The sequence below is a fragment of the Vitis riparia genome, chromosome 5 (assembly GCF_004353265.1).
Source record: "Vitis riparia cultivar Riparia Gloire de Montpellier isolate 1030 chromosome 5, EGFV_Vit.rip_1.0, whole genome shotgun sequence".
NCBI lineage: Eukaryota > Viridiplantae > Streptophyta > Magnoliopsida > Vitales > Vitaceae > Vitis > Vitis riparia.
In genome coordinates, this window is record NC_048435.1 from 13,695,561 (window position 1) to 13,717,326 (window position 21,766).

The window sequence follows — 21,766 nt, forward strand, 5'->3', positions numbered from 1 at the left end:
TCCTATTATCAATGATATCATAAATTTACTCAGTGTTGTTATTGTGACGCAGTTAGCATCCTGAGGTCCTAAAGGTTTGACCATGAAAGGTTTTTCGATTATTTTATTTTTTAAAAAAAAATTAGGCTTGGAAATATATATATATATTTTTATTTATGATTTTGGTACTTCTAATTTTGTCTTCTTCCTCCTCCTCCTCTTGTATGTGTCTATATTTGTAATTTAAATTTAAGTATAAATGAAGTATGAGTTTTAATGTATCATTATATTTTTCTAAACGCAAAGTCAAAATCTATTTACTCAACCTCATTGGTGAAGAAGTTGTTTGGTAAATTAACTTAATAACTTAAAAAATGACTTAATAACTTAATTTAATTATTAAGTAAATTAAGTATTTTTTGGTAAAATAATATAATGATATGATTTAAAAGTAAAGAACAATTAAGTAATAAATAAAAACAATTAACTTATTATTAGGTTTACATATTTATTTTATTGTTTTACCCCATATATCTTAATTAGCTATATGATTTCCTTTGCTACTCCATAATTTTTATTTTTACTCGACTTTTTTACCTTATTTATAATTCATGAGACTAAATATATCAATTTGATAATTTAAAACAAATTCTAAATTACTTTTATCAAATAACCTTATCACTTAAAATAAAAACTAAGTAATAATTTAATTTAAAATTAGCTTAAATTTAAATAATAAATGTTAATTTTTACAAAATATCCCAAATTCTTCTACTTGAATTCAACAAGGTCTGTAAATTTTAATGATAGTGTGGTAATTCCAAACCTAAATTACATCATAGCATGTGATTAAAATCCAAAATGGTGGAAAATTTTGAAAAAAAACAAAAGAAAAAAATCTTAAATTCTAGGTGACGGGTCAAAGAAGACGCTATGTTGGAAACTTTCAAACTCTTAGCTTCGAACCGACCGTATATGAGCCTCCTTCCAGATCCCTCCCACGTCTGAAAACTGACCAACCCTGCGCCGCAGAACCACACCCACCGTTTTTTAGCTTGATTCTATGTATTTTCTTAACTTTTTCCTACTAGATTGATGTTATTTAACGTTATACAATGATATCCCAGTGATTAGTCAACCTTGAACCCCTTTCATGTCTATCTACCTATTTTAAATTTAAAATATTGGGTATAACGTACATATCATAAATGACGAAAGCACTGTAAATCCAAAAAGAAATCATAAGGATAAGCTGGTAGTTTCTGTATAAAATGCCTTGTATAATTAATTTCTTATACATAAAGTGTGTTCTGGAAAATTAGTCATCTTTTATTCTTTAACCTGGAATTTAAAAATATAATTGAAAATTATGAGGAAAGCAAGACACGTTTCTCTCTACAATTTCGGAATGACACTACAAATATAGGATTTGGTCTCCGCTACAATTTTTCTCTCTCTCCCCCTCCCTCACCACCATAACAACATTGAAAAATAGAGGAGCGCAAATCTAGCCCTTTTCTTCTCTTTTTCTTTCTCTGCAACTTCTAGGGTTAGGGTTTGGGAAATGGTGGGTCAGCAGTCTTTGATCTACAGCTTTGTGGCCCGTGGCACGGTGATCCTCGCCGAGTACACTGAGTTCACCGGCAATTTCACCAGCATCGCCGCTCAATGCCTTCAGAAGCTCCCGGCCAGCAACAACAAGTTCACCTACAATTGCGATGGCCATACCTTTAATTACCTCGTTGAGAATGGCTTCAGTGAGTTCTCTTTCGATGTCGGATCTTGATTTGTTTCGGCTGACCTTTTCTTGTGCGATCTGCGTGTTTGACCGTTTGATTTTGTTGGAATGGGGGTTTTCTTATGTGTTTTGACAATAGAAGCCGCGGATTTGTTGTTTGATTTGTGATATAATTTGTTTTTAAATTTTATTGCTTTGTTTTTTGATTGCCTCTACAAGATGGATTTGGACATACCTTAATGGTCATTGGTCGTTGATGAAAATGGGGAAAAAAAAAAAGAAGAAGAAAAAAACTATTTGATTCTTATCTATTCTACTGAATTAGTTTTTGGAAAACGGAGAACTCGGCTCAATTAAATTAAATTGGTTGGCTGAATGGTCCCTTGGTTTTCATACAAGGCTCCAAATAATAAAGAAGTAGTAATGAAGATTCGGATTTCTAATTGATTTTCTTTTAGTTTCATTTTTTGTAGCAAACAAGTGAAATTTATTGCCAAATCTTTTAGATCATGTTAAAAGAAGTCGGACCACAACAGACGAAAGACCTCCAATCATTGTCTACGTTTGAATTTCTTGGTTGGAAAAAAAGAAAATTTGAATCTTAAATCTGCCGTCCAGGTCCTCCAGCATCCAGAAGTTTTCTTAGGCCTTCGAGAAATTAATAATTTTTGTGGTGAACGTAACTGTGTTATTGGTTTAGTTGTATATGTTTTATATTTGGTTGAAAGGTTGGCCATGCATTTACACATTGATCTGATAAACAAAGTTGGCTTTTTTCATTCATAGTTTATCTAGTTCTTAGTATATGCTGTTGAAGACGCTCTTGGATCTTTTGGAATCGATCCTCCTCGATGCTTTTTGACTTGATCCTTGTATTTTTTTCATGAGTGGGGGTTATAGGTTGTTGATTAGATGATGATAGGTCTTCTCAACTACATTAGCTTCAATGACCAAAATTTTAAGAGGTTTATTTGCTCTGTTTTGTGTCCCCTGTAGAACTTCAAGAATTGGTTCTTGCTTTTGTTGTACTATAATTAGCTGGGCTGCTTTGTTTTATGATGGGTGTCTCTTTTTCCCTCTCTGTGTATGACATTTAGTGTAAATTGTCAATCTTTACTAATTTGCTTGACTGTCTCCTTAAGATGAAATTTAAATTGTCTTTCTATCCTTATTATTCCATACAGCGAAAGGAATCTGAAACATAGTATGATTCTGCAGCCTTGTGAGTGTGTGCGTGGGGCTTTTGTTTTTTAAGTTCTCAGGTTTACTAGCTTGTTCAACTATCTTTTTAAAATGGAAATATAATTACTATCATTGTTATTTTACATGGAGAAAGGAGAGTGAAGCCTCATGTGATTCTGCAGACTTATATGTCGTGTGAAGTAGGATACTTTTTCCCCCTTGGTTGTAATCAAACTAATGATATGATTTTAATTTTTTATGTTCTACTGTGTGAAGCAATGTACCATAGTGAAGTTTGAGTCCCTCTTACTGCAGTTGCTCTAACATTGTTGCAAAATTCTGTAGTTTGGCCTTGTTTTCACTTGAAAAGTTAATATTGAAGGACATTAGAAAAGCATATATCTGTTCGGGAGCAAATACCATTGTGGATCCATATACTGAAGGTGCATTAGATGCAATGGCCTTAGTAGTTGCTTATTCGAGACCCAGCCTTGTGTTGCTAATAGTGATTACTTAGGGTTTACTTCGGCTAAGAGTGGCACTTCCTATTTGGCAAGAAAGACAAGAACATGCGATGAGCTTCTAACAAACCTATTTTGGACCTTACCCTGAGAAATTTATGTGAAACATTGTATTTTTTGTAGGTCAATGAACAATTTTGTAGCTCAATGCAGGAATTTTAACTCCCAAGAAAGGGAAAAAAGGGGGAAAAGGCCCACTGACTAGTATAGTTGCTTTCTGTGTGTTTGCTTGTCACTAGACTTGCCACATGTTTTCATGATATTCTATTTTGTGTACATGGTGCTTGGGTATTAATTGCAGTGGTAAGAGCTCATGATGGTAAACATGAAGGAAGGAAAAGGCTGGTTTGTGGTGCAGTCAAAATCCTTTGTGATTTTTATTAAGGTGGTGAAAGTTAAGTTTGTTGGCACGGTGTTGGAAAGGAGCCGAGGCTTTTCAAGTTGGATTAGATTTAGAGAAAGGAGTTTTGTGGCCTTGCTTGTAGTGTGAAGGATTTCTGCCTAAAGGTGCCTGGGAAGAGTGAAAGGAAGGGGACAGGAGTTATAAGTTGGAGCTTCAAAGTAATGCTACAGGCCCATTTATATGGTTTTTTGTTTTTTTCTGTGGAATGGAAGAGGTTTACCTTGGTGTTTCCAAAAGGGAAAGGATACCCACTATTGTGAGGGCAAGGACCACTTTGGAGGAGGCCCACTTCGTGTTAAAGACTTTGGGCTAAAAGTTATCCCTTCTGATAAGCAAGCTCATTTCACTAGCCCTAGAAAGAGAAGCCTGATCTGCAACAAGTACAAGATGCTAGAGGCTTTAGGGGAAGTTGGGTCTAATGAAGCTTTCCCAAAGAGCCTCAATCCCACTTTTTGTGTGCCAATGCCCCTTCTCAGCCCAAGAAGAAAGATGGGCAATAGTCGTTAAAGAAGTGTGCCCCCTTTTTCCTCTTTTGAGAAGCTGTTGACTTCATCGAGTGGGTGTGTTGTAGCAAATAGTGATTCTTGTCTTCAAGAGAGAAAGCTTTCCTTTAAAGCTGAGATTTTTTGGGGGAAAGAGATGCAGAATGTCACTTTCTTGGGAGGAACAAGGCAGCCAAAAGCTCAAGGGCCGATAGAGGAGGAAAAGGGAGCTTCGAGCCTAAATCAATCTTGTTCCTGGGGTGGTCCAGAAGGGGTTGAGGTCAGAGAGGGTCTTCAACACTGTGGGAGTCATTTCCAGGTACTGACTTCTACTCCTCTTTCCATGGTTAAAGGTTGGGTTTTAGAGGGGGCTTCTGTTTTGTCTTCTTCTCCTTTATCCCCCATCTTTTCTCTGCGGTTCCCTGACCCTTCTGTACCTTTTTCGGCCCCCCCACCCCTTATCTTTGTCGACCTACTTTTTTAGGGGTTAACAAGTTCCCTTCTGGTTCTATTGGGGTTGTATCCTATCTTAAAGGTGTGATGTCCCCAGCTGTCAAGCCTAGCCAAGAGTTAAAGGGTGTTTTGGTGCTTAGCGTATCTCAAAACAACCCTAGTGAAGCTTTGTCTCAGAGAGTTGTATGTCTTTGGAGTCAAATTCTACACAGTCGGAAGATTTTCTTTGTGAAGGTATCTCTCCTTCAAAAATGGATTCTATTAAGTCGGTTTTGGGATCGTTGAATGTCAAGATTGTCAAATACAATGAGGGTAGATTTCAGTTCACCAAAAGTAATGGCAGTTTTGTGGAAAAGGTCTATTCCAGAAGGAAGAATGGACCCTCTTCCATTGTCCCTAGGTCTCCTTAGTCTTCTAGGTCCTTTGGTGGTTTTTGGGCTTTTTTGTTTTTATGAAAATCATCAGTTGGAATACTAGAGGCCTTGGTTCTAGAAAGAAAAGAAGGGTAGTGAAGGATCTTCATTGTCATGAAAATCCGGATATTGTTCTATTGCAGGAAACAAAGAGAGAGGGAGTTGTGTGATAGAAGGTTTGTGGGTAGTGTGTGGAAGGTTAGAAACAAAGAATGGGTTGTTCTTCCAACTAGTGGGGCTTTGGAAGGAGTGGCAATATTTTGGGATGCTGTGACGTTCAAGTGCCTAGAGGTTGTTTTAGGGTCTTTCTCAGTCACAGTCAAGTTAGAGTTTGAGGACGAAGGGTCGTTTTGGCTTATCTTCAGTTTATGGTCCCAATTCGTCATACTTTAGAAAGGATTTTTGGTTGGAACTTCAAGATCTTTTAGGCCTAACCTTTTCGAAATGGTGCGTTGGTGGAGATTTCAATGTCATAAGAAGAATTTCAGAAAGGTTATGTGGCTCTAAGGTAACCCCAAGCATGAGGGACTTTGATGATTTTATAAGAGAATGTGAATTAATTGATCTGCCTCTTAGGAATGCATCCTTCACTTGGTCTAATTTGCAAGAGAACCCGGTTTGCAAAAGGTTGGATAGATTCTTATTTTCTAGTGAGTGGGAGTTTGATTTTCCTTATTGCATCCAAAAAGCTGGCCTCGGATTGACTTTGGATCATTGCCCAATTGTGTTGAACACCAATCCTTTTATTTGGGGGCTGACATCTTTTAGATTTGAAAACACGTGGTTGCTTCATTCAGCTTTCAAGGATAAATTAGGTTGTTGGTGGAGTGAGTGTCGTTTTGAAGGGTGGGAAGGTCACAAATTCATGAAAAAATTACAATTTATCAAGTCAAAATTGAAAGAGTGGAATAAGGAGACTTTTAGAGACTTAAAAGAAAAAAAGAAAAATATTCTTTTGGAAATAGCGGGGTTAGATGGGAACGAGCAAGAAAGGAATTTTTCTCTTGAACTAGCAGCAAGGACTTTTAAGGAAGGGGGAACTGGAAGAGGTATTGCTAAAGAAAGAGGTGTTTTGGAGGCAGAAATCTATAATCAATTGGATAAAGGAAGGGGATTGCAATTCTAAGTTTTTTCATAAGGTGGCAAATGACAGGAGGAATAGGAAGTTCATTAAATCCTTGGTGTTAGAAGACGGGGTAGTTTTATATAACATTGAAAGCATTTTAGAGGAGATTAAGTGCCATTTCGGGAAATTATTCTCCAAGCCTTTACGTGGCTCTTGGAGGATAGAAGGTTTGGATTGGTCTCCTATTTCAGTAGAGAGTGCCGAGTGGCTGAATCGCCCTTTCTCGGAAGAGGAGATTCACAATGCCATGTTGCATCTAAGCAAGGAAAAGGCCCCTAGTTCAAATGGTTTCACAATTGGTTTTTATCAAGAGTGTTGGAAGACGATTAAGGATGATCTTTTAAGAGTGTTCTTAGAGTTTCACAATAATGGGATAATCAATCAAAGCACGAATGCCACCTTCATTGCTCTAGTGCCAAAAAAGAGTCAAACAAGTAGGATCTCATATTACAAACCCATCAGTTTGGTTACCGGTTTGTACAAAATCATAGCCAAGGTACTCTTAGGACGTTTGTGTAAAGTTCTCCAAGACACCCATTTTTTTTTTTTTTTACTCAAGGTGCTTTTGTTGAGGGTAGACGGATTTTGGATGTCGTCTTGATTGCAAATGAATTGGTGGATGAAAAGAGAAGATCAAGAGAGGAAGAGGTGGTCTTCAAAATTGATTTTGAAAAGGCCTATGACCATGTTGATTGGGATTTTTTAGATCATGTTTTTGAAAAGGCTTAGGATGGAGGTCTTGGATAAAGGGGTGTTTATCTTCGGCGACTTTTGCAATCTTAGTGAATGGTAATACTAAGGGTTGAGATAAGGCTTTTAGAGGCCTAAGACAAGGAGATCCTCTTTACTCTTTTCTCTTCATCATTGTGGTTGATGTTTTAAGTGGATTGATTCTGAGGGCAGAAGAGAGAGGTGATTTAAAGGGGTTTTTGGTGGGTAGAGATAGGACTAGGGTGTCTCATTTACAATTCGTGGATGACACTATCTTTTTCTCCAGAGCATCCTTGGAAGAGCTGCAAGCTCTTAAGCTAATTTTGTTGGTGTTTGGGTGTTTGTCAGGGTTAAGGATTAATCTAAATAAGAGCACTCTATAGAATCAACATTAGCCAAAGTCAAATAGCCAGGTTGGCTTCTTTGCTTGATTGTGCAGTCTTTGATTGGCCTTTATCGTATTTGGGTCTTCCTTTAGGGGGGAACCCAAATTCGATTTCTTTTTGGGACCCAATGTTGGATGGAGTCTCTAGGAGGTTGGATGGATGGAAAAAAAACCTTTTTATCCTTAGGTGGTAGAATCATCCTAATTCAGTCATGTTTGTCGCACATCCCGAACTACTTTCTCTCTTTTTTAAGATTTTGGCTTCAATTGCTTTAAGGATAGAGAAATTACAAAGAGATTTTCTTTGGTCAGGTTCACGGGAGGGTAAAAAGGATCATTTGGTCAAGCGGGATTTAGTTTGTAAGCTTAAGGAGTTTGGTGGTTTAGGGTTTGGGAAAATTTCTCTAAGGAACCAAGCTTTATTAGGGAAATGACTTTAGAGGTACCCTAAGGAAAGTTATGCCCTCTGACACCAGGTTATCTTGAGTATCAATGGGATAGATCCGAATGGATGGGATGCCAACAATATAGTTAGATGGTCACATCATTGCTCTTGGAAGGCCATTGCACATTTGCTCTCCACACACGTGCTTTGTGGTGGGTGATAGGACCAAAATTCATTTTTGGGAAGATCTGTGGTGGGGGGATCAACTTTTTTGCTTACAATTTCCAAGACTGTTTAGAGTCACCACAACCAAAAACCTTCCTATTTTAGCTATTTTGGGTAATAACACTTCTTTGTCTTGGGATTTAACCTTTTGTCGCAATCTATATGATGCGGAGTTTTTGAAAGACTATTGTCTCTACTTTCTAGTGTTTATTTATCTCCTTCTGTTCTAGATGCGAAAGCTTGGGTTTTGTCCTCTTCAAGAGCTTTCTTAGTAAACTCATTTTTTTCAGTCTTATCCAATTTCTCAGATTCTATTCCTTTCTACCTTGCTGATTTTTTGTGGAAGTCAAAAGTCCCTTCTAAAGTCAAGGCCTTTGCTTGGTTAGTGGCACATAAGAAGGTAAATGCTAATGACATGCTATAGTTGAGGAGACCTTACAAAGCCCTTAGCCCTAATTGGTGCATCCTCTGTAGGGGGAGTAGTGAGACAATTGATCATCTTTTCTTGCACTATCTGATCACTTTGGGCTTGTGGCATAAGATATTTTCTTAGGCGGGGATGGAGTGGGTTCAGCCAGGCGGTATTCGCGATATGATGGTGATATCCTTCAAGTGTTTTGGGAATTCTAATAGAGGTAGGACTCTTTGGAAGATAGCGTGTCTCTCTTTGTTGTAGATTGTGTGGAGAGAGAGGAACACTAGAATTTTTGAGGACACTTGGAGGACGTCAAAGTTGATGTGGGATTCTCTTCAGTTTTATGTTTCTTTGTGGGCTTACTGTACAAACATTTTTAAACCTATCATTTGAGTGTAATTTAGCTTAATTGGCTGTCGATTTGCACTCCTTATGGTTGGGTCTATAGGGTCTGGGTTCATTATATGTGTATATGCCTTTTGTCTTTTTGTATAGCCCTCCTTGTTTAGCGGAGGTTTCCTTACTTTTTTTATCAGGTTTGTACATCTTGGGGAGGACTTCTCATCCTTCTCATGTTTTTCTATTTTAATACAATTGTTCGGTTTTGATAAAAAAAAAAAAAAGGAGCTATGTGGAAGTGAGTGATTGTTGGCAAGTTTGGGGAGGAAGTAGGAGGTTGGAGTTCTAGGGTGCCTAGAGAGGGTTATGGGGTTGCTTTTTGGAAGGCTACTGGAAAAAATTGGGAGGTTTTTGTTTGTAGAGTTTGATTCTTTGTTGGGAATGAGAGGAGAAACAAATTTTGGTTGGACAAGTGGTGTGGTGGCACCTCACTAAAAGAGTCTTTCCCCACCTTATTTGTCATTAACAACTCAAAGGTGTTGTGGGTAGTAGATAAATGGGAGTAGGATGGTGAACTAGGCCACTTTAGTCTCTGTTTCTCAAGATAGTTCCATGATTGGGAGTTAGAGATAACAAAGGCCTTCGTGCAGAAAATTCAAAGGCATTTGATAAGACGTGATGCAGAGGATGGAATGACTTGGTTAGTTTCAAGGAATGAAAAGTTCTTTGTTAAAGCTTTCTTCTCTTTCTAGCAATAGTGGTTCAAAGGCTTTCTCATCTAGAGCTCTTTGGAATTCGTGGGTCTTGATGAGAGTTGGTTTTTTTGTGTGGGAAACAACTTGGGGAAAGATCTTGACATTAGACCATTTGAAGAGTGTTTGTCTTTAGTAAATAGATATTGTTTGTGTAAAAGGGTGGATGAATCCATTGACTGTATGCTTTTTTATTGTATTATAGCTGGAATTTTCTGGCTGTTGGTTTTTTCGTTATTTAGGTTGTAATGGGTGATGCATTCTTCAATTAGTTGATGTTTCTAAGTTAGAATATGGTTCAAGTAGGAAAAAGGTGAAAGAAAGCTTGGTTAGCTCTCCCGTTCTTTTTTTCGTGGACTATTTGGCGTGAAAGAAATTGGAGGGCTTTTGAAGGTGTGGAAATCTTGGATCACTTAGGAGCTAAGTAGATGTGGGAAGGTATTGTTTTTCTCTGATTGCCCTCATTTCTTTGTTCTTTTCACTTGGCCCTCTTTGTATACTCCCGGTATACATTGGTGAGCTTTAGCCTTTCCCTTTTGTATCACCTTCTTTTCCCTTTTTATAATATTTTCTGTGTGCTTATCAAAAAAAAAAAAAAAAAAAAGAAGAAATTCTATTTTGTGTACATGGTCTATAATGATTTATTTAATTATTAAATTTTCTTCTTCTCATTCAACTTTTTTCCTTTAAAATAATTACTCTCAATGCCCTCGCCTCTCTCTCTCTCTAACTGTCTACCGCTCTACTGATCTTCTCCTGGTTTTGTTGTTACTCCATTTTGAAACTGATAACATGCCAGTGAAATTTTGTTTAAATTCTAAGGCCTGACTTTGTTATGTATAAATTATATATTTTGGTTTACCAGATTCAAGTTGGTTCCTCCTGCACTAGCAGTGGTGGTTCTTTCTTTCTTTCTTTCCCTTTTTTTTTTCTTTCTTTCTTTTGGGTTTTTTTTGTTGTTGTTGTCATCATGGGGGGGGTAGGGGGGAGCAAGGATTTGTTGGTTGTTTCGGTGTGTAGATGGAGGGGGACCTTGCGCATGTCACACAATGTCTTCAGTATTTTGAAGTAGGCTTTTAAAGTACTAGTATCAAATTGTTCCTTTATCCGGAATAAAGGATTATTTTGAGCTGGAGTATTATTAGAATAAAATATGAGCTCATTTTGCCATGCACTTTATATTGTAGGCTAAGTTAGGCAAATGGTGAATACATATCTTTGCTTCATCAGGGTAACTCCTTTTTTTGGTTTTGGGGGGTGGGGGGGTCTTGTAAGTTTCTGGTATCACATCCCATGTATGGTCCTGCTGTCTTGGAGGCATCTTTCACTTTTGATAACAACATTTAATCAGACAATGGAATCATGAGACAAGTGTTGTTGAACTTTTCTTCCCCTATTCATTTGTCTTTATATCCTTTGATATGGTGTAAGTATGGTTTTGTAGCTTTGTTGGACTTGATGATAATTCTCACAAGTTGTCATATCAAGAGACTAGTATTGAGACGAGCAAACCTGTATTTCTGGCCATTCTGAAGTATGCTTACACCCAATCTGGGCTCCAGAATATAGTTTCGAGTGTTTAACTTTCAGATCTTTGTTCCCAGCTCTTCCTAGAATCATATTTTCTCTGTATCTAATTTGCATTGCTGAATATCGTGGTTTTTCCTGTATTGTGGTCTCTGCATCTCCAGTCAAAAGTTGTTAGGAACAGTAGAATGACATAGTAAACAATGATATGATGTCATTGGTTCCTCTGAAGCTCCTGCTCACAGAAGAATTCTTGCTTGCTAATTTGAATGAATTCATACAGTTCGAAATGCAGGATTCATCAGGTTATAGCAACTCAATGCATTGCATTTTGTTACCTTTCATTTTAAAAACATTTTTTAAGTTCTTTGGAGTGTTGTTAAATTAGAGGAAAATTCAAGAGAGTGGTTAAAAGAATTGTGAGAACATCTGATGGAATTGAAACAATCCCCTGCCCAGTGTTTTGATCTATTTGAGTTGAGATCTTTATTACTTTGTTCATAATTCCCAGGCCTCTTGTATGAATGTGGTATTAATCTTGCCTCTCCATGTTGAGTCTTGCAGCCTACTGTGTAGTTGCAGTTGAGTCTGCTGGCAGACAAGTTCCCATTGCTTTTTTGGAGCGAGTTAAAGATGATTTCAACAAGAGATATGGTGGTGGGAAGGCTGCAACTGCTGTTGCCAATGGCCTGAACAAAGAGTTTGGGTGATTATTGCCATTTCTTACTCTCATGACAGATCTACCTATATTTCTCCTGAGAATTTGCTTAATTTTTTTGGTCAATATGGTAGGCCCAAACTGAAGGAGCATATGCAGTACTGTGTGGATCATCCTGAAGAGATCAGCAAACTTGCAAAAGTAAAGGCTCAGGTTTCGGAAGTCAAGGGAGTGATGATGGAAAATATTGAGAAGGTAAGGCAGTTTTGCTAGTTTCTGTGGTAACTCCACAAGTGATTTGAAACTGACCTAAGATGGCATAACTTGTATGCTACATGTGCTTTGCCTGTTTTGAATTATTTGTCCACTAAGTGACCTTGACGCTACAACCACTAGATAATATGATTTTTGAAGTGCAACTTTTGTCATTGCCATTCGTACTTTGGATTTGCTGTGTACATTGGTGAAGTAGATTCTTCCTCTTTGCAGGTTCTTGACCGTGGTGAGAAGATTGAGCTGCTGGTTGATAAAACTGAGAACCTTCGCTCACAGGCACAGGATTTTAGTCCATATCCCAATTCATACAGCATAATACTGTGGGGCTCATTTAACTGCAAGAGACATTTTGCAGTGTATGATTTGGGTGGGGTGACTGCTATTTCAAAAGAATATGACTCCCACTCTTGAAACCATGAATGTCTCGGATTGATATTCTGAGTTGGGTCATGGAAGGGTCCATCAGATCAGGGAATAATGTTTGTAATATTGATTAGAGGGGGAATATCGGGGGTGTGTGTGTGTGTGTGTAAATATATATATTATGTTTGCAGTAGCTCTGGTTGTTCTCTATATGTGTAATCTTCCTTTTCTGAAAGGTGTTCCAGTGATGATAGACTTCTGATTTGCTTAAAATGATGCTGTGGTGCAGGCACAGGATTTTAGGCAACAGGGTACTAAGATGAGGAGGAAAATGTGGATGCAGAATATGAAGATAAAACTGATTGTTCTTGGTATCATTATTGCCTTGATCCTGATCATTGTTTTGTCAATTTGCCATGGCTTCAAGTGTTAATTTGGCCAGAATCCTTGCATATGCAAATGCCGGACTAGGATTGTCTTGGTAGACTGGTTCGATCTTGTGTTTTGATGTTCCATTTTGGCACTCACTTTGGGTCTGTTCATTTATTTTATTTTATTTTATTTTTATTTTTAGGTTTAACATTTCTCGGTTGTGCTAGCCTTCTAGGGCAAGATTTCTGTAATTTGGATTGGTGTATAGAATGTATTTGAATTTCCTTTTAGTAGATAAAAATATATTTGAGCACTAGGGGTGCTACTGAATATTTTATGATCTTAAACGCAATAAATAACATCATTTGAGAGGAGGGGATGATGGTGATGCCAGTGTGGAAGGCTATTGTTTGAAAATGACGCGAAATCTAATACAGAATGTGTAGGCGAACTTTGAGTATTGATTCAGTGTGCACAGGTTCTATGCCTCTTAGTAGCTCATTTTAAATAAAAATATGAAAGAGGTTTCTGTTCACTGCCTAAAGGTTGTTAATAACAGCCCTATATGCCAGCTTTCAATTTTAGTTGGCCTGTTTAATCCAATTCGAATTGAACCTAAGAATGATGTGTTTATTTGGTTTTTTTTTACTTTTTCGGTAAAAGCAATTTGCTTCTAGATTTTAAATGATTTGTTTTTATTATTATTATTATTATATATTTTAATTTTTAATTAATTAATTAATTATTTAATTTTTTATTAAATGGAAAAAGTAAAACTCAATGCATGATGGTACATTACCTTCCCTTTGACCGACCGATATCCTTACCTCAGCATCTTACCTTATTATCTAATTATTAATCTTAACTAAAAATTTTAAATATGTTTCTATTTTAAAAACCTTCATTAATTTCAATTAAGCTATCTATAAAATAATATATTTTAATGATTTTCAAATTATTACTAATCAAACTTAGTTGAAAAATTTTAAAAAGCCCTTAACCTATTTTTTCTTATCATATCATTTCATTAATTGTAATTCAATTTCTTCAAATTTTATTAAATAATAATGCCTTTTACATATATTAATTAATATCCTTTTTTGAAAGTTCATTGATACACTTCCCAAAATAATAAATTAAAATACTAATTATAGAACTTCCCAATTCAAACAGTAAATTTCCAAATCAAACCTTAAATGTAGAAAAAAAAATATCTAAAGCCACAAATTTGAAATGCTAAATTTAAATTTCGTGCACTTCTCAAATTAAACCCTAAAAACACAAGGTGCATAGATCGTCATGAATATCCTTGATGGCTACACTGTCTAAGGAAGGATTAGTGGTTGCAATTGACTCCTCAGTTAGAAGTTGATTTCAATTTGACTTATAATGTTATAAGGAATTTAGATCAAGATCTAGAAATGGTGTTTGATGAGGAACTTGAAGAAAAGTAGAGAATTAAGATTTGTAATTGTGATTGGAGATCGATTCAATGGCTTCATCATATTAAGATCACTCAAATGCTTGAAAAACACAAAATTTTCTTAAAATCCTGCAATGTAATCATAACAATATAAAAATATGCAAAACAAAATATTTTATTAAAATTGATAAATTATGGGGTACAATCTTTGTGGTAATATTTTTTTTACAAAAGAATATATCACTTTGATTCTTTCATCTTGATCATAATTTGGAATACAATGATGATGTTTTCTTGACTTCAAAGATCAATCGAGGGCCACAAAGTGACTTATTTCTTAATGAACTTGTTAAAGGACAAAGATTGCGTGTGTAGACAATGAAAATGTTTTCTTTACTTTCAAAGTCAATCGAGGGCCTATACTAGCTTATTCCCTAATGACTTTGTTGAAAGACGAAGAATACATGTGTAGTTCTTCTACAATTTCTTGGACTTGTTGGGAGATTTTGTGAAGATTTTTCTTCTTTGTGAAGCTTTGTTTCTTGTATGAAGTCATTTTTTGTTGACCCCCCCAAGGCTTCCTCACTGAAGGATGAAATTAGGGAATTAAATTTTGGAATTCCTCAAGATTTAATTGCTTGATTTTAGTAACTTGTCTTCTTCATTAAGAAAATTTGCCAACAAGATAATATTTATTTATTTTTTATTCTCTTTGACTTCAATTGAAATATTTATTTAATTTAAGAATTTGTCAACAAGAGAATATTTATTATTATTTTTAATCCTCCTTTGATTGCAATTGAAAAATTTTATTTAGAAGACTAAATTTTGTAGTCTTCCAAATTTCACCATGTGTCACCTCTTTTACACATGCCACAAGTCAAATGTGTGTAGGATCTATCACTCGTCGATCTTGAATTTTGTCAAATTTGGGAGCCATAATTTTTTTTAAAGACCAATTTAGTGATAATTTGTTTCACTAAAAATTTTGATGTCTAGAAGTGCCCCCATTTCAAGGCGTATCACATACATGCCCTATAATGTATATGAGGTGGGTCTTGAAGTTACCCTTCAATTTTTATTTTATTTTTTCAAAGAAATATTTTTAATATGAAGTTTCCTATTTTAAAATATCTCTTTCCCACTTTTCTAGATATTATTTCCTTTCCTTTCTTTCTTTCCACTTGGCATCAAAGAAAGGTTTTGTGCTAACACGAAAATTTCTAATTTGACTATCCACTTTCCCTTCCCTTCCAATCTACCCTCTCTCTCTGTCTATATATATATATATATATATATATATAAAGAGGGAAAAAAATTTGAGAAACCCAACTCGAACTCTCTCATAGAATTCTCTCAATTTTGGGATGATCTTCAACCTAATTTGAGAAGTCCAACTTGAATTATTTCACGAGAAGTCTTTCACCCTAAGTCAATTTCCAAACCCATAAGTCTTTTTTTTTTTTTTTTTTTTGAAGAAGGAAAATACTCACCATTCCTAAACGCATGTTGACCTTCATCGTTTGTAGAGACAAATTCGTTTTCATGTAATTTTATTTTATTTTTCACAAAAAAAAAAGAAGATTTTAACAAATTTATATATCCATTAAAAAAATAAATATTTAAAATTTGACCCTCATGTAATCAAGTTGTAGCCCTGATGCGAAGCGGTATCATATTTTCGACACTTATGTGTTAATGTCTTCACCAATGTAAATTGACTTGACTTGAATGCATAATGGTATTCAAGAGAATACCTTGCATAGTTCCATTAGAGAGGTTTCCATCTCCCTTTGAGGCTTGTGTCACATTGTTGGACTACCCATCACCGGATCTTTTTATGATAAGATGGTATTGAGATCGGAAAAGCTATCGAAGTCCTTACTCCCACCAAGTTGTTGAAACTTATTCCTTGCACATCATTGAATTTGCTCTAAGATAAAGGTGAAGTCTTCAGCCAAGATAGCCTCTTAGGTGTCATTTTGGTACAAAGGCTCCATAAAGTATGCAAAATCCCTAGAAATGATTACAATGAACAAGACATAGAGACCTAAGGAGACTCATAATCCTTTTGGGAATATTGATCCAGTTGAATCTCGTACTCAGCAAAGATAGAGGTGTTTGACGACCTTGGTGTGGCTAAAGAAGATGTTAAGGAAACTTATTTGGTTGCTTTCCTTGCATGCTGGTTCTGCAAGTTCGCTCTTCTTAGGGAGGGTGTCAATTTGATTCATCTTAAAGGCTTCAAGGTACTTAGTAGAATGGTTCAAGGTAAGACATTTAGTCTTGCTGTCTCAGTATTAGCGAGCATTTATAATGGCTAGAATGGAATCACTTGTTTTTCGAAGCTTGAGACTAATGCATCTATCTTCCCCATTCACTATTTATACAGATGGTTAGGCTAATATTTCGATACCCATTTTATCTCTCCTTCTTGGAACTATTCCCCCCTGATGACTCATTACACCAACGAGTTTTTTTTCTAAGTGTTTCAAAGATTCACAAGTGCATGCTTTGATAATGTCTTGCAAAGGCGTGAAGTTGGACCACTTGGCATTATGACACAAAGAGCACATGTATTGGACGGATAATGAGTCTATTATCTCATAAGTTTTCGCTCTAACTATTTACCTTTGCGACAAGGTAACCATCAGGTAATCCAATTGTATTATTCTCATCAGTTTTGTAGGTAGTTTGGGTATCCTCAAGATGTTCCGGGGGGTTCGCCAAAGGTTTTTTGACATTGGAACTTTAGTGGCAGTGTATCAACATTAGGAGTCATGCACTAGGCTTGGTACCTACTCCAGAGTTATTATGCCAGATTGTCATAGTCTTAAAGAATTCTCATTCATCATAGCCCCCTTTTGATTCTTCTCAACTAATACCCTCAAAGTATTTGGAGAATAGAATGTGCAAGATCAACTCAAGCGTCCTACTAAGAGGAATGTTAGGGACAACGTCAAGGGGAACTTTGATGACGTGCTTAATGATTCAAGAGCTTCTTCTAAGCGCTCAGTGGGTGATCATCAAACTAATGTCTCCACACACTTGGAGCATGAGAGAACTATTTTTTTTTTTATGGTGGTAATGGTCTTTGTCACCTGACTTTTAAGCAAAATAATGATGCACAAGTTAGTTCTTCATGTATCAAATGATGGTTCCAAAGATACAAGTGAATGTCACTTCAAACGTCAAAAGACTAGACCCAACCTTGTGTACTATGATGAGACTAACTCTCATCCGCTTGATGTAGATGTCTTCTTTGCTAATGTTCCATTCTTTACTCAACCAATGGACCTTGCCAATAAAGATTTTTTATTTTTTATTTATTTATTTATTTTAACACATTGGTACTAACAAAAATATTTTGCCCCTAGGTTAAAGATGACAATTAGCTTATTGATGAGAGTGATGATACTTCTCTTAAAGACCAATTTGAAAATGTTGATAGAACTAAGGGGTTAACGTCCGTCAACTCGACTATCTAATGAGAAGATCACTCTATCATTCTATTACTTTTACTCCATTTCTATTTAGGTGATGAAGGTATTACTAACATCTCAAGTGATGTTTTAATTGAATCTTAAGATCAAGAGGCCACCATTGAGAATACCACATATGATGAATTGACACTTTTAACTATTATAGATTTAATTGCTAGACAATAGTCCCTATACCCTAATACCCTTCCTGTGGCCCCTCTCAATTTTGTTCACACATTTGATATGGAACAAATCATCCTTGATGCACAATGTCAAGAAGCACTTATAGTGTAACATCAAACAACACGCATGATAGGCGAGAACATTAAAGAAATGGTTCTTAAAACTTCTAATCAATGTTTTCCATTATTGGAAGGAAAAATTGATGAGTTTTTCAATGCTATTGTGAAGACTAGAGTAGACTCTTTACCATTAAAGTCTCAGATTGAGAAATACATGGTAAGTGTGGATTGCCTTGATGTAGTGCAACGTGCTAACTTTACGAAGTTATCTTTTGAAGTACAAAATGAGTGTTTAGCTATTGTTGCATCTCAGATTGCTGATGCTTTAAACTTTGAGAGCGTGGAGGTTAGACGTCATCAATCATTAAATATTGACTTTGTTACTCTTGACACTAAGTAGGATGCACTTAAGGAGTTGGAGCAACTAGATATACAAAGAGAACGCCTCCATAACTCAATCTCGGAGATCGATGAGAATCTAGCCAATAAACAAAATGACATTTCTCATCTAAAGGAAGAACTTGTCGCTACCTCCCAAACCCTTGTGCTTACTGATGTCGATACCAAGACCTTAGAGACACTTCAAGAAGCCTTAAGGACTCAACGTGACGAGCTTGCATGCTTGGTGTGGGTGTGATTATTGTGCTTGTAGTTTCACCATCCATTTTCTCCTTTCATTTTTATTGAAATGTAAGAAATCTAGTATTTGCTAGCCAAACTTATTTACAAAAGGAGATTTTTTTTTTTTTTTTTGGTAGTGACTAAACTCATGTAGTTTCCCTAAGTTGCCTATGTGGGTTCAAAGAGAAAGGTTCAAGTTAACTATAGTTCTTATTTATTTATTTATTTTTTGTGCTCTAACTTTTGCCAAAACTAAAAAAATTAATCTTATGTACATATGTCCTAATTTTTACATAAGTTGTTTTTTCAGGTTTTCAAATTAGTAGAATTATTTATTTATTTATTTATTTTTATGCTCTATGCAGTTTAAGCTCATGCAAGCCAGGAACGTCACTTGTCTTGAGTTTGATCCAAGGGCGATATATTCATGTTCTTGGAAAAAAGTTTAATTGAGGGTTGGAGATGAATTATTCTCAACTAAACTTGTGAAGACCATTCTTAAGCATTTTGGAGAGTGATAGAAAGTCTTTTGATTTCATCTTGATTTTCAACCTTGAAGGTGGATGAATGACACTCTTGTATTATTTTTTATATTCTTCCATAGGCTTGTTAAAGAATGTGACAACCTCAGACTTAATTTTAATCCAAGGGTGGTACACACGTGTTCTTGGAGCAAAGTTTAATTGAAGGTCAAAGATGACTTAATCTCAAGTAAACTTATTAATAATTTCCTCGAGTGTTTTTAAGAACCCCACTTTGTCTTCTTTTGTTTTGAAGGTGGATGAATGACACTTTGAAGAATGTTTGATATTCTTCCACAAGCTTGTTGAAGAATGTTTGAAGTTTGATCTTGATTTTTGAAGCTTCATTCTTGGATTTAGCTTCTGGGTTGCTTCTTCCTTTTGAGAATGCCTTATGCTGGAGAAAAAAAAAAAAAACTTACATTTAGAGAAGTTGGAGATTTTAGGTTAGAATATCTTCATTTGACTTCTTTAATGCAAAGAGTTTGTTCTTTGGTTTAAGAAGTTTGCTAAAAAAGATTTTTTTTTTCTTTGTTTGCTACTACAATTTAAGCTCTTGTAGGGTAGGAGCAATATACAATTTGGGTTCATGCTTTAAGAAGCATCACTTGAGTGTCAAGGTTTGAAAATAATTGTGGTAAAATTTGATGTCACACTCTTTTCATCCTCATCGATGTTGTTTTTACCCTAAATGTTATAATTTTCAATTTCTTCCATAGACATGCTTTCACTTTTATTTGTTTTTATAACAAGCTCTATGTCATGTGTTTGTATAGCTAACTCTTCGAAGGTGCAAGGTTGTATCCTTTGCAGGATGTACAAAAGATCCCAATGCATGCCTTGTATACACATCTCCACAACTGACACCTTGGATAACCTATCCTTGTAATCAAGGTTTAAGGAATGCCAACGATTGATGTAGTCAACAACTAGCTCATCTTTCCTTTGCTTAGTATTGGCAAGCTCTATCATGCTTACAATTCATAGGGCACTATAGAAGTGATTAAGGAATTCATGCTCCATCTGGTCTTAACTATCAATGCATTTGGGTGCAAGGTCAATATACCAACCAAAGACATTCCCTTTGAGGGATCATACAAATTGTTTGACTAATAGGTCAACCTCTATACTTGCATTGTTGCAAGTTTCAACGAAATGGACAATATGTTGCTTTATATTTACCTTTTCATTGAATGACTAGAACTTTGGAGGTTGATAGCCCGTAGGAATAGTAGGTTGTCAATCCTCTTGGAGTAAGGCTTAGAGTACATGAGTGTACTTTGTGAGGGTCCACCATACTTCACTCTAATGGTGTTAGTTATCATGTCCTGAAGTTGTTGGATAAAGAGTGACACCATTGAGGTAGATTCAATGGCTTGCCCCTTGATTTGTACTTAGATGCATGCAGTGCATCACCTATAGATGCAATCCTCAGAGAGTAAGTAAGTTCTTGGCTTGATTTAGTTGTATTTTATACTTGTGCCTCAACGTTGCTCATGAGATATGCTATTTGTAGATCTTTCTCCTTAATGATCTTAGTGAGTTTGGCAATGGCATGAACCATCTATGCTAGTTGTTCTTCCATAAATTTAGTACTCGTTTCCATTATTGGCATGGTCACTGAGAACAAAGAAGTGAGAAAGCTAGAATGGTTAGAGAAGTTATCTTGCTTTGACATCCCAATTGGTGAGTTGATGCTTGAGTTGGCATCAACAATAGAGTATAAGGACTTATCCCCAATGTCCTTCATTGTTGAATGGTGTTTTTTCTTACCGTGAGAACTTTGCCCCTTTTCCCCCAAAGAGTTTATGGTGATGACAGGTTGGTAACTGTCACGCGTCCTCATCATTTTTAGCGAACGACTATGTTCGCTTGCTAACTTTGTAGCCAATACAATAGTCGACTTTGCTTGCTAACCTTGTTGACATGCACAACTTGAGCCTTTTTAGATGTCATTGTCTTAGTAGTGGTCACTTTCTTGGCAGAAGATCAGATGAGAGGCAAAGAGGTCCCATTGGGCTTGACATAAATTTATACACACAAATTTCGTAAAGTCCTACAATGTAAGCAAAACAATAGGAAAAATATACAAAACAAAATATTTTATTAAAAATGATAAATTGTGGGGAACAATCTTTGTGGTAATATTCTTTTACAAAAGAATATATCCATATGATTCTTTCACCTTGATCACATTTTAAAAGACAATCGATGACATTTTCTTGATTTCAAAGATCAATTGAGAGCCACACGTGGCTTATTCCCGAATGAACTTGTTGAATGACGAAGATTGCATATGTAGACGATGAAGATGTTTTCTTTGTTTTCAAAGTCAATTGAGGGCTTAGAGTAGCTTATTCTTGAATAACCTTGTTGAAAGGCAAAGAACATGTGTGTAGTTCTTCTGCGATTTCTTGGACTTGTAAGGAGATTTTGTGAAGCCTTTTCTTCTTTATGAAGCTTTGTTTCTTGTGTGGAATCGTTTTTGTTGAACCCCTCAAAATTCTCCTCATTGAAGGAAGTCACCCTATTTATAGGTGAAATTAGGGAATTAAATTTTGGAATTTCCTAAGATTTTGTTACTTGATTTAAGCAACTTGTCTTCTTCATTAAGGAAATTTACTAGCAAGAGAATATTTATTTATTCTTGATTTTGTTTTGATTTCAATTGAAATTGTTTCCTTTAAGAATTTGTCAACAGAAGAATATTTATTATCATTTTTTAATTCTCCTTGACTATAATTGAAATTTTTTATTTAGAAAACTAAAATT

General features: G+C 35.7%; 1 protein-coding gene across 1 annotated transcript; it reads left to right on the top strand.

Annotated features, from left to right (window-relative positions):
* Positions 1–1,392: 1,392 nt before the first annotated feature.
* On the top strand, positions 1,393–13,079 carry LOC117914714 (vesicle-associated membrane protein 721). The gene is made up of 5 exons (XM_034830163.1): positions 1,393–1,736; positions 11,601–11,742; positions 11,829–11,949; positions 12,184–12,246; positions 12,623–13,079. The coding sequence occupies exons 1-5, from the start codon at positions 1,544–1,546 to the stop codon at positions 12,764–12,766; spliced, it is 663 nt and encodes a 220-aa protein (XP_034686054.1). The 5' UTR covers positions 1,393–1,543; the 3' UTR covers positions 12,767–13,079.
* The last annotated feature ends 8,687 nt before the right edge of the window (positions 13,080–21,766 follow it).

Excerpts from the sequence above, each read along its gene's own strand:
- LOC117914714 (XM_034830163.1), top strand. The coding sequence starts at position 1,544 with ATGGTGGGTCAGCAGTCTTTGATCTACAGCTTTGTGGCCCGTGGCACG. Across the intron at positions 1,737-11,600 it reads CCTCGTTGAGAATGGCTTCA|CCTACTGTGTAGTTGCAGTT; the intron begins GTGAGTTCTCTT and ends TGAGTCTTGCAG. Across the intron at positions 11,950-12,183 it reads TGATGGAAAATATTGAGAAG|GTTCTTGACCGTGGTGAGAA; the intron begins GTAAGGCAGTTT and ends TCCTCTTTGCAG.